At 37.2% G+C, this 16,477-nt stretch overlaps 3 protein-coding genes across 5 annotated transcripts; 1 reads left to right on the top strand and 2 right to left on the bottom strand.

Moving 5' to 3' along the window:
• Positions 1–292: 292 nt before the first annotated feature.
• On the top strand, positions 293–10,840 carry LOC128879200 (calcium/calmodulin-dependent protein kinase type 1). 2 transcript variants are annotated; one of them, XM_054128126.1, is made up of 8 exons: positions 293–1,049; positions 2,127–2,261; positions 2,332–2,406; positions 2,476–2,738; positions 2,812–2,952; positions 3,364–3,490; positions 4,799–4,836; positions 4,941–10,840. In XM_054128126.1, the coding sequence occupies exons 1-8, from the start codon at positions 940–942 to the stop codon at positions 5,363–5,365; spliced, it is 1,314 nt and encodes a 437-aa protein (XP_053984101.1). In that variant the 5' UTR covers positions 293–939; the 3' UTR covers positions 5,366–10,840. The 2 variants fall into 2 exon arrangements, with proteins under 2 accessions (XP_053984101.1, XP_053984102.1); XM_054128127.1 differs by having other exon boundaries at positions 296–1,049; positions 4,799–4,886; positions 4,980–5,314.
• LOC128879199 (sorting nexin-9) lies at positions 10,535–14,930 on the bottom strand. 2 transcript variants are annotated; one of them, XR_008457581.1, is made up of 6 exons: positions 14,146–14,930; positions 13,784–13,973; positions 13,143–13,591; positions 12,232–12,927; positions 11,198–11,534; positions 10,535–11,014 (listed from the first exon to the last, which is right to left on the bottom strand). XR_008457581.1 is itself a non-coding variant. In XM_054128125.1 (5 exons), the coding sequence occupies exons 1-5, from the start codon at positions 14,158–14,160 to the stop codon at positions 11,283–11,285; spliced, it is 1,602 nt and encodes a 533-aa protein (XP_053984100.1). In that variant the 5' UTR covers positions 14,161–14,930; the 3' UTR covers positions 10,535–11,282. The 2 variants fall into 2 exon arrangements, 1 of the variants encoding a protein (XP_053984100.1); XM_054128125.1 differs by having other exon boundaries at positions 10,535–11,534.
• A 150-nt stretch (positions 14,931–15,080) lies between these two features.
• LOC128879201 (eukaryotic translation initiation factor 3 subunit H) lies at positions 15,081–16,392 on the bottom strand. Its single transcript, XM_054128128.1, has 2 exons — positions 15,989–16,392; positions 15,081–15,910 (listed from the first exon to the last, which is right to left on the bottom strand). Exons 1-2 carry the CDS (start codon positions 16,249–16,251, stop codon positions 15,163–15,165), a joined length of 1,011 nt encoding a protein of 336 aa, XP_053984103.1. The 5' UTR covers positions 16,252–16,392; the 3' UTR covers positions 15,081–15,162.
• Positions 16,393–16,477: the final 85 nt, after the last annotated feature.

Here is a 16,477-nt window from a genome sequence, read left to right as displayed (position 1 = left end):
GGCACAAGAGAGAAGGACAGAGCGATATAGCTTTCTCCCTTGCTCTATGTGACGTCACGCTTGACTCCACGCGTTGAGTGGCTCAACTTGAGCCCTCGCCAGTGGCGTAACGATTGGAGGGGCAGATCGGGGCACGTGTAAGAGTGATAAAAGAGACAAAGATACACCCATACATGTTTCTCTGTCGCCGTACGGTGACGTCACACTCGGCTCCGCTGCATCGAGCGGCTCAATGAGCCCTCGCTGGCCAGCCCGCTAGCGAGAATCGGTTAGGCGATGCTAGCCCTCTGACGAGGAACGCGAGAAGCGTGAGCGTACTCGGGGCCAGAAAAGCACGCGAAACATCATGATCCGTCCAAATATTAGCATGCATTTATCGGGAACGAGAAAAGGGTATATCGCGGCACGATAAAGTCCGGGTTGGACGAGGCCGACACGTATAAAGATCGTAGCTATCTATCCGCATAGTACTACATAGTACCGTACCGCGAGGGCGCGAGGCCGCGACCCTGAGCCCGATACGCGAGACGGGGAATAGAGCGTTTCGGTAGCGGAATAGTGCGCGGAACAAATACGTGTCAAACTCGGTCCACGGATAAGCGAAGTGGAGCATCGTGCGGTGCACACGGGTGTCTGCTATCGTTTACGTGCGTAAAGGTCGAGAGTTCATGATCATTCAGCGCCTCGAAACGATGATTTTACGAGGCGTTTGACGACGGTCTCTTTCCCCCTTGCTTTTTTTCGTCGGCGTATGATCGGAAATTAATCAGCGAGAGGCGGCCGTAGAACTCGCGATTCTGGACGATTTTCGCTGGACGGTTCCCATACATACGCATAACCTGTCAGGAATTTCTGGCCCGCTGTCCACGCAGCCACGTTCGAAGAAACTTGGAAAAGTGGTGCGACCGTTGAATTTCTCTGTAACAGAGGCTCCCGAAGATGCCGCTCTTCGGTAAAAAGGATTCGAACAAGAAGATCAAAAAGGATGGCAAAGACGACAAGTCGCCTTCCGTCGAAGACAAATACGTCCTTAAGGAACTCCTCGGAACGTACGTATCACCACCGTATCGATACGGGATCGCGTATCGAAAATAGGGCTGGGACAGCTCGTCCAATTTCTTTTCTCATTTCGACGAGCGTCGTTCGAATATTCGATTATCGAACCATTCGGACGTTCAATTATTTCGAGTCTCGAATTATTCGAACGCCATCCGAATATCGAATTATTCGAATATCGAACCACCCGAATATCTCGGTATCCGAGCATTTTGCGCACCGCTTGAATATTCGTCATATTCCGAATACCATGGCGTGGACTACGAATCGAGTTATTCGAGTTCACTATTTTTTCTTTTTTTTTTTCTTTTTTTTGCAAACTTTATCTTTTCATTTGTAACATTGTGACCGTAGTTTTATTACCTCGCAGTCACTGTAGATAAGATATAGTTTGCCAATTTGGTTACAGAAGGAAACTTATGCTCGTTTGTATTAATAGAGAAGCTCGTGTATATAAATGTAAGGAAGACAATTAGGCAGGCTTGAACGAGCAATTTGTTTGTTTCGATCAGTAGCGTACCTAGCAGAGCTCCAATCAGGGGTTTAAAAAATGCAACAGAATCTAAGAATCCCTAGAATCGAACCCGTAAGATTAATTTAACAATCATAGGTTCCTTCTATGATTAGCTTCAAAAATACAGTTATGCAAACTATAAAGATAATATTTACTATTTATATTAATATTTTCTAACCATCCATAAAGTTGTACAACTTAAACTATTATTGCATTCAAACCCTGGTATTTATACGCCTGTATGCACCATCTATTATCGCATGAAAACACTTGGATAAAAATATGTCAGAGTTAATTGCACGCAGTCCGTTACTGAACTGACAGTCCGTTACTGGTCTGGACAATGAATGTTACAACATATTGCATTAATGAGTAATTGCATAAGTCTCATTGTCTTATTCTGTGTATCGTAATGCAGTGTGCAAACTTTTTACAATCGACGCTATTTTTACATCTATTCTTAATGAATGTTTGATATTTTCTTGGTAAAACACCGTATACTACTGAGTATAATAAAATTGAAGCATTCGATTCGATTACGCGCTGTTTTCTTTAGGGGTGCTTTCTCCGAGGTACGTCTGGCAGAAAGTAAGGACAGGCCCAATCAGATGTTCGCAGTGAAGATTATAGACAAAAAGGCACTGAAAGGAAAAGAAGACTCCTTAGAAAATGAAATCAAAGTGTTGCGGAGGTAGACTGTTGTAATAATACCTAGCAGTTAGGAAATCGTACGTTATCCGTTCTCAATATACTTGTTGCAGGTTAACGCATCCGAATATTGTACAATTGTTGGAGACATTCGAAGACAAACATAAAGTTTATTTAATTATGGAGTTGTAAGTATTTTTATAACGCGAATACAAATTTGATCGACGGTGTTACATATAGTTATTCTATTCTATTAGGGTAACTGGCGGCGAACTGTTCGATAGAATCGTTGAAAAAGGTTCCTATACAGAAAAGGATGCTTCGTACTTGATAAGACAAGTCCTCGAAGCTGTGGACTACATGCACGAACAAGGCGTCGTGCATAGAGATCTCAAGCCTGAAAATCTTTTATATTATAGTCCAGACGAAGATAGTAAGATTATGATTAGCGATTTTGGTTTATCGAAAATGGAAGATTCTGGTATCATGGCAACTGCCTGCGGCACTCCAGGATACGTTGGTACATATATACAAATACCATTCGTCTTATTTAACATAAGTCACAAATTTAAAAGTATTATTTTTGTACGCAGCTCCAGAAGTTCTAGCGCAAAAGCCATACGGGAAGGCTGTGGATGTTTGGAGTATAGGAGTAATTTCTTACATTCTGTTGTGTGGTTATCCACCATTTTACGACGAGAACGATGCAAACCTATTTGCACAAATCTTAAAAGGTAACGATGCTATTTTCGAGTGCAAGTTTTTGGCATTTGGAAGGACCATACTATCACTTCGGTTCAGTTACTAGGATCTTACTTTTAAGATCAAGCACATGTACATTAACTTAAAATTTTCATTTTTTAAGGTACTATTCTAGTTTTTGTATGCCGCTGTATACATGCTAGGGTAGTAAGTAAATGTTATTTTCCGCGGGTTCGCGTTTCTCGCAAAAGTTGTTCCTTTTCAAAAACTAGCACTCCAAATTATTACTGTATAATCGAAGCGGCTGAGAAGGGTTTAAAGCGAGTCGTGAATTTTGTACAAAGCGTGAAGCTAACAGTATTTCTTCCAAATAAATGATTTGACTTAAACGAAATAACAAAAGTCGTCTACTCTATAGCAAAGAGCTAACCAGACTGTTATAGGTGAATTTGAATTTGATTCGCCATACTGGGACGATATCAGTGACTCCGCTAAGGATTTCATTCACAAGTTGATGTGCGTCAATGTCGAAGAGCGCTTTACGTGCAAGCAAGCACTCGCACATCCCTGGTAAGATCATCGTTACTTCGAAACGCTACGCATCATTTTTCTGTTACTTCAAGTTACTTGAATACCGAAGAATTAGCAATTTTTGATCAAAGTTTTAGAGTACGCTAGGTGGTTCGATAGCTTCGATTGTTTTAGTTATTTTTAGAGACGCGTACATAAATAATTTATTTGCAAAAGTTGTCTATGTTCGATCGCGTCGAGAGACCTTGCGTCGTAAAACTACATACAACTTTCGCGAATAGACTTATTTCGAATTTTCAAAGATAACGGAGACGGTTGAAGCGATCGAAATTTGTTCCCGACCCTGTATTTGTGGCTGTGAATATTTATAAAGTCATGTTTTAAAATTCAAGCAGTAAGAGTATTACAAGGACAGAATTGCCTTTATTATTAAGATAGATATGGATCGAGTAAGTAGAAGAATTACATTTATTTTGTCATCCATTATTTTAACATAACTCGAATTTTCGTGTACGCACAATAATCGATACCATCGCAAATTAAAAATTCAAGTTAACCCTTAAAAAATATCCTCGGCAAAAGTTTCAATTTCTTAACACGATGAAGACCCTCTCGACGCATATATCTATTAAAGTAATTAATCCTCTCGTGCACGCATCGCAATGTTAACGATCGTTCTATTAATATTTTCTAAACGGTTCTTGTTTCGTAGAACCATTATTGTGGAACGTTGCAAGAAATGATTTCATTCTATGAAAATTTTCCATTCGGCCGAGACAAATCGATTCCTTGCGTAATTTGCAATTATACTCGGTTTTTCTTTTTTTTTTTTTGTAGAAACCTCACTTGCAATGGTATCATCAAAGTTGAACGCGTGTTTTTTGTCTCGCAGATCTCAGATCATGTAAATTTCTAGCTGTGATATAATCTAATTTTCTGTATTGTGATAAATGTACTTATTGCAATACAATTGTGATATAAGAATCTAGAAATTCGATGCATTGTATGAGGGTGCACGAGAAGATTAAGGGAGTTAGTCTGATACTCCATAACTACGCATACATTGTTAACCCTTTGCACTCGAGTCCTTTTTTCCTGGTATCTGCCAGCAACTCGAGATGTCTCTTAGCATTTTATTGTCATGAATTCTAATCTAGATTTGAGAATAACCTCACTGACAATCATTTTATTGACCCTTCGAGCTCCAAAGAAATGAAATCTAAAGAAAAATTAGGTATCGTAGAGTTGCTGCATGGAACCTAATGGTGACTGAGAGTCACCTCTCGAGTGGAAAGGGTTAATGACATCGTAACCTGTGATCTGACGTGGTGTAATTGATTTTTGCAGGATTTCGGGCAACGCAGCTAGCAATAAAAATATCCACGGTACGGTATCGGAACAACTTAGAAAGAATTTCGCCAAATCAAGGTGGAAGGTTAGTACGATCGTCTAATTATCATGCTGCTGATTGTGTGTGTTTGCTCGCCAGGCTCCGTAGGAAAGTCTTCCTCTTCTCTCATGGTTGCAGCAAGCCTACCACGCAGCCACGGTGATACGTCAAATGCAACGGCTGGCGCTCAACAGCGGCCAGCAACAGCAGGGTCCAGGATCAACAGGCCCCTCCAGCGACAACCCCACGCCATACCCCGATCAATCGCAATCCAACCCCAGTCACCAACCCAGATCAGTGGAGCCTCAAACCAATCTCAAATGAAGGAAACCGTTGACCCGCCATTACCCGTACCGAGCTCGTTGGCCTCGAATCCCCTCCCAATTCCTGTCGCTCCGAATTCACCGTTATACTTGCGCAACAAACGCTTCAAGCTGTGGGGTAGCACACGCACCGCTCTGTCTACTCTCTTTCAAACGAACGTGTCGTACCTTAGAAAGCAAAGGAAGCAAAAGAAAAGCTGAGTTACGCTAAATTTTCTCGTCTAAACGAACAAAATATTCAAGCCTTTTAACGGCGTTTTACCCTCTTGCCGCTATCATTTAATCTCGGGCAGGAGCTCGCATAGATTTCCAGCTAATCTGCTTTATTCGTGGTCTCCTGTGACACGGTTACCACTTATGTACATTACAGTCTATATAATAGCCCGCGCGATATAAGGCGATTTTCCGAGTCGTTTTCGTTCGTCGCCTCTCCTATTCGGTTCTCGCTGGCTCTGTCGGAACAGTTTACAAATAGATCTACGTTGTGCCGGTACATATTAACAATAGATATCGAATTCGTAGCTATCAATAGAATTTTATGACGATATGTTAATGGTGTTTGATTTGATCGAGTAAGACGCGTAGTTACGTATACAGATTAAACTCAGCGGTTTATGAAATTTCACGACACGACGTTAAGGAATCTTGCTGGATCAAATCTTAAGTAAACGTGTAAAAACTAACGTGAACAGTACAACGACAAGTTTTTATCTTTTATAAAGTCTGGAGTAATACGAATAGTGGTTGTCTAGAAGATTTTTTGCGACCGTAAAAGTCTTGTATCGTGACAAATATGTTTTTAATTTCGTAAACGAACGTTTCGCGTTTGGAGCTGCGCTGGGACTTGTACGATACGTATCGATGGTATTCAAGCGATACGATACCAAAGTACTTAATAGGAAGGTTTTTAGATACCGATTCATTTCAGTTACTCGCGATTAAGTTCCGATACCCATGTAACGATTCAGTTCATATGGTGTAAGTATCGAATACCAAGTACATAGGTATCAAAACGGTTCCAAGTAACGATACTTGTTCGTCTGGTATCAAAGATGGGTAAAATTCGTAAAACATCTTTCCGAAAGATCTCGATAAATCGCAAATCATTGTGTTTTATTTGTCATCTATTATTCAACTAAAATTTTGCCCATTTCTGTTTGGTGTCGATAGTATCGATAGTCCCAGCGCTACTTGAACGGAGCAACGGCGAATAACATCTTTTTGATTAACCAATTTGGAGAAGTACGAAGGGAAAAAATAAACTTAAGGTTTTTTTTGTAATACGGTTCATTACCGTACGGAATCGTGTTGCGAGACTACGTAAGATCTGATTTCTGTAACTACTTATTTTTACGATTCGCTGAAAAGTTTAAAAGGGATATACTTGCTTCGATGACCTAATTAAACGCAAGTGTTTATAGGAAACCATGTACAGTGCACTGGATTACAAAATGTACATTGTGTACACAGCATACTCCTTCTGTTACATAGTGATATTAGTACATTTCTAAGAACTTTAAATCGGATCTATTAAACTAGATTTAATGTATGTACACGTACAAGTATATCGCTCTACTAATATTTTTATCGATACGTTGCACGGAAACTTCAAGGAAAGTGTACATAAAGCATACACGATTCCCCCGTATGTCTGTTTGCAAGATGCAAATATAAAAAGCGAATTATATAGCGCGAGGTTTCGGCTTTCGTCGAGATACCTTACGAGCAATTTCGCTCTGCATAAATTTCGAGTTTTCCTTTTCGACTTGTACTTTTCTTTTTAATCGATATGCAAAATTGGTGTCTGTAAAAATAAATGTAAAGCACAAACTCGGCATCGAGTTAGTTACGAATTAATTAGCAATGCTCGAACTTATGTTGCAACAAAAAAATGTACATATTACTTATATACGTCGCATATATATATATTTTTTTTTTCTTTTTTATGTAAATGTGTAATTAAATGCCATCGATATATTGCGAAAAACTTTATATAAATATTTTTATATTTAATATTTCTTTATAGAATACGACAACCACCGTATAAAGATATCGATAAGTTTCGAAAAGGTTGAGATATAATCTAGCTATTTATATTTGTATCTTATTACGATACGAAGAAATCCATTAAACGTACGCAGTACTCGGTATTTGAATTGTGAACAAATACTTCAACGAAAGGTTCAAGAATACTTTTAGTATACAGTGGTATTACTTTATTTTTTTATAAATGATTGCAATCAAGTGCAATAATACCATGATCTTGTGATAATGATGTTATTATGGTTACACTCAATAGTAAATCGATATTAATAATAACGATGAATGTTGGAAATTTCTATTGATATGATTCTATGATCTTAATTGGATTGTATACAAATTATTTCTTGCGGTGATCAGTTACAATGTTAAGGATCGTTTTACATACGTTCGGACGCTCTATTATGTACGTAGAGGTTAAAAACGAATTCGTTATGTATCAATGCGACAAGATTGTATTTTTTAAAAAAAAGTTTCCATGTTTTTCGTGTCCTTTGAAACGTGCTTTGAAATAAATCTAAATTATATTCAACAGAATTTAAAAGATCATGTGTTGCATACTCGTGTAGAAATGAATTATTGCTGTTTATCGAGCGGGCACTCTTTTTATCATAAAATCTACTATCTCTTTCTCTTTAACTTTTAACTATAAATATGATAATCATCTTTGAACTATCATATTAGACATCCGTCCGTGTACCGGGCACTATTCGTATAGTAAAAAATGAATATGAAAAGAACTTTATGGGATTCGTATAACGCTACGAAATAATTTTGAAATCGATAATAATTATATTAATTATAAGGTAGCTACTATAGTTATTCGAACAAATATAATATAAAATTTAGCGCGAGAAAATACGCATACGAATGGAAGTTCGAAATAAATCCGATGGTCGTCGTTTATTCCTGTCAAAATACTTTGGTATCAAAATTCATTCAACTTGAATTGACGAAAGGTCTTTCATTGCGCAGAACAAAGTATCATTCTAAAGTGCCTCGGATGACACGATGATGGTACATTAAAATTAGAAGATACAAAGGTATCGTACGTAAGAATTACATTGAAAATTGATCAAAGGTATTCTATGTAAGAATTACATTGAATATTGATCAAAGGTATTCTACGTAAGAATTACATTGAATATTGATCAAAGGTATTCTACGTAAGAATTACATTGAATATTGAACAAAGGTATTCTACGTAAGAATTACATTGCATATTGAACAAAGATATTCTACGTAAGAATTACATTGAATATTGATCAAAGGTATTCTACGTAAGAATTACATTGCATATTGAACAAAGATATTCTACGTAAGAATTACATTGAATATTGAACAAAGATATTCTACGTAAGAATTACATTGAATATTGAACAAAGATATTCTATGTAAGAATTATATAGAAAGTAACTCCATTTACGAATTTATTATGTTCATTCAATATTTGGTAATACTTTTCGATTACTTTCCATTATTCAGTATATAGAGTTTTCTTCCTATTATAAATAAAACAAAAATGTTAAATTACATTTTTTACGGTGCCAACGTCGTGTCATCTAATAAGAATGGTTCTTAATTTTTTCATGCTGACGTTCGTGCGTTATTGACTAGCTTGTAATTTAAAATTCTAAAAAAGGAAGTAAAAGGAGCTTAGCTTGTATTTAAAAGCAAAAAGAAATAAAAAAAAAAAAATAAAAGACCGTGCCACGCGAATAAACATATCGGCAGGAACATTGCAAATGTGATGTAAAGATAAGCTGATTTTAAATAGCAATGAAAAATGACTCGTAATCGAGGAACAAAAAAAAAACAATATAAAACGCCAGACTGATAGAGTGTGTATGGAAGCGAAAGAGTAAGAGTGTGAAAGAGAGAGAACGAGGGAGGGAGTATGTACTGTTGACTAAAATACTTTAATTGTTGCCTATAAATTAAGCGTAACGCTCCTATATAATGTATATTTATTAAATGATGCAGGAACAACTTCTTCCTATTGTAATTTCCTCGTTGCATAAGCGTTGCAATTGTTATGCTTGAATTTTGTGCATGTGGGGGACAAAGTATTGGATGTCTTAATTATTAAATTATACATAATAACGGAGTCCGTCGGTGCTCCTAGAAATTAAATGACACAAGTTTCTCAAACCTACGCGAAGGATCTTAATAATCGGAATTACGATAATCTAGTTTACAGTGCCAATATATTCGTACCTATTAAAGAACCGGTTGCTGATCTCTTTTTTTGGTATTCGAAATATAAAACTTCTGTAAACTATATTCATTCGAGCAGCTAATTTCGGATTAGGTGTAAAATTCAGATTAGGTTGAATATACTGTGCTTGATAAGAGTAATCTGTTTCGTTTAGGAATTTGGCTCGTAATTATGGAAATTACAGGAACGGACCACGACGTTTAATCATTCTTTTTTTTTTTTCAATTTCTCGATTGCGGTGCTATTTCATGGAATGTTGATAAATAAAAGGTATACAGAACTTAATTTTTCAATTTGTTACGTTAGCTCGGTTACTCTTTGTTACGTTGTAAAATAATGGAATTATTCCAACGGTCGTAGATTAAAGAGTAAGTGAAATAGTAATTACACTTTAATTTAATACAGATTTATTGGGAATTCCTTTTCAAAGACGAAAAGGAAGTTATATGAAATCGATGAAAATAATGATAACGATGATGATGATGATGATAATAATAACATTTACAAAATTGTATGTGTTTGTGCTTAAAATTAAACTACCATTTTATACAAATTATTTTAAATGCAATAACAATGATATGCCTTATTTATAATTCGTTAACTGGCGATCTGTAGTTGAAATAGGAAATTTACAAAATCGTTACGCTTTATGTTAATGATTTTATCAATATACAGTGGCTGCCTTTGCGAAACATAGTATTACGAATCAACGACAAATGGATCGTGCGAGGTACTTAACATTTACTGTTTGTCATGTAAATCGGTTGATTAATTTGAGCACAAGATTAGTTTGGTTGAAAGAACGGTTTACATTACATTCTATAGAAACTAAAGTGTTGCATAATTCTTTTTTTTTCCCGTAACTATATATACATACATCTAATAGATTTATTTGCGTAACAATCGTATAGTTAAGCATATTTTTACTTGATTTATTACGTATAGCTAAACGATAAACATTTCTATCGTGTTGTAACCATTATTATAATAACGTGTAATAACGTATCTGCAGATATGGTACTAACACAATTTAGATGTAATACACGAAGGTAAATAAAAATAACTGAAATTTCATGGTTATTATAGGATGTAATGTAAACTTTCACGCTGTATTATAGTTAATCTTTAGTTTTTAATGTGGATGTACTACGTGTAAAATTTAGCTTATATTTCAAGCACATATTAATATCACGCGAAAAGAAATGTACATGTATATAATTGTATCGTAGGAAAGAGTTAACGATCAAACTAACATTCGCAATGAAAAATACCTGTGCAAGAAAAAAAAAAAGAAGGAATAAATTACAAAGTAGCCCTTTAAATTTTTAAAAGTAGCAGCCACGAAAAATTAACATTGATATTAACATGTAATATATTACTATGCATCATTAATAATATCGCTTAATTGATGTTGATTATCTGGTTTCTGAAAATTACACTTCACCTCTTCCAGTCCATTTTAATACCATTCTTTCCTGTTTGCTCAGTCGCTTTGATAATACCGGATTGTACAACTGTAATGTACATTGAAAAAATACTATAAATAGAAAATATATTTTCATATCTTTATATACGTGTGATTTTTGGTACATCTGAAAAAGAAAAAAAGAAACAAAACTATTGGCCCCTTCTCTAATTCAATTCACGTGATTCTTCTGCATTTGCTTATCGATAATTAAACATATATTCGACGATCACTTGTACTCGAATCGCAAAATTAGATTCTCTCGATTGTAGAAATTCGCGCGTAGTGTATAGCTCATAAAAATTCGTACATTTCGGACTAAATATCCTCTATATTGTGGATTATATAAACCGATAATCGCGTGCAAAGCCTTCTACGATTATTATCCTTCGGTTTCAATCTTCGTACGAGTTTAACGCTTCTCGTAATTTGTCCACGATCTTCTGATAAAACGTAATTTGCTCCGCAAGGTGGTTTTTCATAGCTTGAGTTATATGGACCTCTTGTTCTCTCTGAAAGTGCGTTTCCTCGGCAAGAAGGGCTCGCGCTATCACGTCCGTTCGTTGAGAAAGCTCTCGCATTTGCTGCGGCTCCATTTTGTGCTCGCTTACTAGCCTCTCGCAATCTCTGCGTTTCTGTACAGCAGTCTAAATACGAAAAAAAAAAAAACAATGTTTATACCAAGAACAGCTTCGTACAATTTTTGCTATCGTGGTGTCCCTGAAAATATTGCGCACAGTTCTGATTATTTTTAAATAGTTCATCAAAATTAAATATTAGGTTGTCCCAAAAGTTTCTTTCGCTTTATTAATAAGTAATACCAGCACAATAGTTTATGTTTTATGTTACATTACTGAATTGTGCACGATTCATTTTGCTCCATTATTGTTACAACATGAATATCTATGAAATTAGATTGTCTATTTATATAAACACGACCACATCAAATAATTGAGTGCAACTCGCGAAAGAAACTTTCGGGACAACCTAATACATACATATACATCATACATACATCTTCTATTTGCTCGCGTTATTCGTACTTCAGTACTTGAAAATATACAAACAATAACATGAAATAATACGCAACCCTGACATTGAGTAATGTTTCACGCCGAATGACGCACTTTCGAGTCAATTAAACAATTGTGATATCATCGTACGTGGGTATTCCTGATATTGAATTTATATCGTATAATGAGATCGTTTGCAAAACGGTGAATGTTGTAGATCGTTCTATTTGAAACTAGTTTCGTTATCGATTGATAAATGAAAAGTTCGTGATACGCAATATTTTCTAGGCTACCGTACTAATATTTATTCCAAATTGAACTTTTCGATTACCTTATGTATACTGATAACATCTGGGAAATTGCTGATAATTCCTCTATAAATATGGAACTTATCAGCAAGAGGTTCCCAATCGAACTTGGGCTGTTCCTCATATAATTTTCCTATGTCGTTGTAAGCGTCGCCGGTTATTTTCAGCGCGTAAGTCAATCCTCCCCGACTTTTATCGTCGCCTTCCAAAGCGTGGCTCAACGAGATGAACGATTGACCAATTTTTTGAAATTCTCTCTTGTACAAGACTTGGTTTTTCTTCGTTTGGTCCACAGCCATGGCCATGAAGTTCTTGACTACCGGATCCAGCCCACTTATGAATCTACTGTAAGCGTCTATTTGAATCTCCACTTTGATAGCATCCAAAGGAATATCGGGACACTGTACGGCATTGAAATAATTTACACCTAGCAATTCGTCCTTCTCGGCTAGCCTTTTTCCGGCTTTCCACCTCTTCTCGTCCGTACACGTCATGAAATGTTCCCAGACACGACTGCGCGCCAACACAGGATGCCTACAAACGTAATCAACGAACTCCTGCAGCTGTGTACGTCGGTGTTCGATAAACTGCTCCTCGTATCTTCCCGCTATTTGTTTATCTGGCAACGGAGGTATAGGAATGAAACAATATTTCTCTTCCAGACGTTCGTGCAGCCAATCGAAGTGCTTGTATCTCCTCGAAACTTGAATGTTGTTAAACTGCATCACAGAATTAACGATAATATCGTATCTTGGAATTACGAGAAGGGATTATAAGCAGACCGTGAATCTTTATGCAAACTTAAACTCGAATAAGAATTTATTTTACTATAGAAGTATCATAATATGAACTTTACGTTCGATATTTTTGTGTAAACGCATAAAAATTTGTAGTCTACTTATAAGAAAATAAAGGGAAGAATTGTTTTAAATACCGTAGGCGTGAGTTGATAAACTATAAAACTTTTAAGTCCCTTAAGTTTAGACTCCTTTTTGGGAGACGTGATTATACACTTGTAAGGATCTCCTCTGTAAACCCATCTACAACGTCTTCCATCGAATTCCTCGATATACACTTTCTCGCTTTCGGGAACATTCGTTATTCTCGTCCCTAATAAATAACTATCCTCTCCAGACTTTATCAACGTAGAAAATTTATTGTTCTTCTTTGGTATATTCGGTATAGGCCTTTCGGGTATCACAGAATGGATAGCTTGCATGGAAACTGAATCCCCGTAGTCGGTGGTACTGTGTTGTTGCGTTAATTGTATCATATGCTGTTGTTGAGGAGGAACGTACGCCTGGGTTTGACTAACTTCGGAGTCGTCGTCCCAATCGTCGTCCCAGTAGTCTCCAGAGCTCTGCTGGGATGACGTCATGGCATCTGGTACGTGGGAAAAAAGGTACGATTAATAGAAGTCTTAATTTATTTACTTCCTCTACTTGCCGAAACCCATTTCTAATATTAAATTTAAGGAAACGAATGAGACTTGTTGCATAGATGCAGATAAAATATATACTAGTAATCATTAAGCAAGCAAAGCTTTAAAGGAACCACGTTACGTATGATAAATACTTGAAACGGATGCCTCGTTGGTAACAGCCTTAACGTAAGCTGCTGGAAACAACCCAGACTTTCCATCCTGATTGACACCTTCGTACCATCCGTCACCCACGTTATCTCTCATGACAGTCAAGACTTCTCCTGCTTTAATAGACAATTCAGCTGTGCCTGACTCCCCTGTGAAGTCGTACAACGCCCATACCTAAAGCAAAAACAACAAACCATTAGATCACAGAATTTCTACAATATTAATTCCTAACAAAACACAAAGAGATTATTTTCGACTGGTGGACGTAAATGAATGAGTCACAAATCTAGTGTTGACGAAACGTAGTGATCATCGATCGCTTTTGTTTCGTTGGTTTTTTACGTACCTGGTGGCCCTCCATTGTAAGTACATGCACTAACTGTTTATTTGAAAAACCAGGCGCTGGTACGACAACTTTTCGTCGCTTCTGTTTCAAATTGCTTGATTGCGCCCGGTTACATACCTACATCGATACGCTCAGCCGTACGACTGACATTTACGTATTCGCGAGCCGACGTGTGTGCGATAGTGTGCCACATAAATGGAAATTTTAAACGACTGTACTACCACTACTGTCCGACGAACGTAACACGCTTTCATGACTCCAGAAAACCGTGCTTCCTACACGTGAACCATGTCGGCGCAACAAGTCGGAAGAAAATTTTCTTCGGTGCTCGTAACAAACTAGTAAAATGTTTCCACCGAATGGAATTCGAGGCAGTTTTTCGGTTGGAGGTTAGATAGGAAGCGCCGGGGCACGGAAAATTACGGATCCGTTACTGAAATTCGGATCCGCCTTTGCGAATTAATTCGCGTCGAACGTTCAGCTTTTCACACGGAGTGTACTTTAACTTCGGAGTGGGGCCGAGGATTATTCGAATCTTTGACTATCGTATCTTGTCAGATATTTGACTAGCAAGATGCTCCAATACCTTGATACTCGAGTATTAAGATATTTGAATACCTTGATATTCCAATATTTAAATTTGTAATGTTTATTTGACTACTACATCTTACAAGTAATCAAATAAATTTCGAATGCTTTTTGTATTTATATTTGTAACTTTTACGTGACTATCATCTTGTAAATATTCAAATAAATTTCGGATATTCGAGCATTTAAATATCACCACTCCAGCATTATTGTTTCCCTATAATTAGCTAAAAAGAAAGGAATAAGTCTTTGTACAACTGTAAATGTATATACACCTACTGTTTACTTACTTTGTAAATGTGTAAAGCAAATAGAGTAAAAAGGAAGTCTTTTAACGTATACATAGATAGTTTCACAAAGTTTTATTACCTTTAATGTCATTTTTTCATTTTTAATATTATACAAATGGATAAATTATGAATACGATTCTCAATGCGAAGATTTTGACTCTTTCGCATTTTGAAGACTTTGAGTGATATATAATTTTGCTAAACTCTGAGCGCAGAATTGCGAAATGTGCTCGCTGTACGTATTAATTTGACCAGCTACGATCATTGGATTCAGTCTTGGTGGAACAGGCAAGGGTCTCATGAGTTTATTGATATCGTCGTCTGGCAGTGGAGGCTCGTCTTTGGCGGCCCTGGCAGCATTTTCTTGGGCCCTTTTAGCTAAAAGTCTGTTCTTCTCTTGTTGTTGGCGAACGACTAACTGTTGATACCTGTTGAACTTCATAGCTTCCTGATTCAATTCGTCCACGCGATCCATTAAGCAACGTAATTGGTTCTCCAAAACAGTGGCTGTTCCAAGGTCTAAGTATTTTGTACCTTCCTCTTCAGGAATCATTTCTTCCAATTCGGACATCATTATATTAGTCAAATTACTGTTTTTTATTACAACTGGTATTTCAATGAAGAGGCTCTCGTAACCGATCTTCAAAGTACGTAAAGCTTCTGGAGTGAATTCCCCTTCCTTGTACATTTGTATAGCTTGCGGAGTGAGTCTGTATGCCTTTAACGTCAGAAAACCTCTGGCTGACTTAGCCGTGTCGTATATAAGCACAACCGATTCCTCGATGGAGGTTTGATAGTGATACTGGGATTCCAAAAGCGACAAATTTAAGAAGTTTCCAACGTCTGCGCTCTGGTACCACCCGACGTGGAAGTGATCTACGTTGACCCTGTAAAAACACCGTATTATATTTAGTATCGTAGAAATACCAAAAAGAATATGAGAACCATTGCTTTAGAATATTTACCATCTAAGACGACGCATCATGGCCAGTTGATATTCCTCTTCGTCCATGATCTCGTCGTTCTTAGGAAAAGGGAAGCAATTCGTGATTTCGAGGCGGTTTTGAACGACCAAACCGAGAAGGGCGCCTTGGGCAACATCCATGTTGCTCATAGACTCTTCGTGACAATGTTTCACCATTTTCATAACCACCAGCCCATCGCACTGTACGTAATCTATACGCGGTTCCGATTCGGGAATTCTTCTTGTCTGCGTTCTCGAATTCATCTTCGAATGAATATTAATTTCAATTTAAAGTAATTTCCGAGCATATGCTCTTGAATAGTTTCCTGTCAGCGAGGTTAGGAATCGGTTAGGATCGAGAACAGATGAACAGATCGAGAAGGACTTCACCCCCTCCACTTCCAAGCAAATATGGCGGCCGCTGTCTGCGAGCAGCCAATCACCGAGCAGCGCTACCAGCGCTACCTTCGACCATATGGTACTACAGGGT

Source organism: Hylaeus volcanicus, chromosome 7 (assembly GCF_026283585.1).
Source record: "Hylaeus volcanicus isolate JK05 chromosome 7, UHH_iyHylVolc1.0_haploid, whole genome shotgun sequence".
In the NCBI taxonomy this organism is placed as follows: domain Eukaryota; kingdom Metazoa; phylum Arthropoda; class Insecta; order Hymenoptera; family Colletidae; genus Hylaeus; species Hylaeus volcanicus.
The sequence above is the reverse complement of the archived record's forward strand: the minus strand, read 5'-3'. Positions and strand labels throughout refer to the sequence as shown.

What these genes read in the sequence shown, in the direction of transcription:
- LOC128879200 (XM_054128126.1), top strand. Translation starts at nt 940, where the DNA reads ATGCCGCTCTTCGGTAAAAAGGATTCGAACAAGAAGATCAAAAAGGAT. An exon ending in CTTAAGGAACTCCTCGGAAC is followed by an intron (nt 1,050 to 2,126) that starts GTACGTATCACC and finishes TGTTTTCTTTAG; the next exon opens with GGGTGCTTTCTCCGAGGTAC. An exon ending in CAAGCACTCGCACATCCCTG is followed by an intron (nt 3,491 to 4,798) that starts GTAAGATCATCG and finishes TGATTTTTGCAG; the next exon opens with GATTTCGGGCAACGCAGCTA.
- LOC128879199 (XM_054128125.1), bottom strand. An exon ending in CAACGAGGCATCCGTTTCAA is followed by an intron (nt 13,592 to 13,783) that starts GTATTTATCATA and finishes CCCACGTACCAG; the next exon opens with ATGCCATGACGTCATCCCAG. An exon ending in TTTATCAACTCACGCCTACG is followed by an intron (nt 12,928 to 13,142) that starts GTATTTAAAACA and finishes TCTGTGATGCAG; the next exon opens with TTTAACAACATTCAAGTTTC.
- LOC128879201 (XM_054128128.1), bottom strand. Translation starts at nt 16,251, where the DNA reads ATGAATTCGAGAACGCAGACAAGAAGAATTCCCGAATCGGAACCGCGT. An exon ending in ATGATGCGTCGTCTTAGATG is followed by an intron (nt 15,911 to 15,988) that starts GTAAATATTCTA and finishes GTGTTTTTACAG; the next exon opens with GGTCAACGTAGATCACTTCC.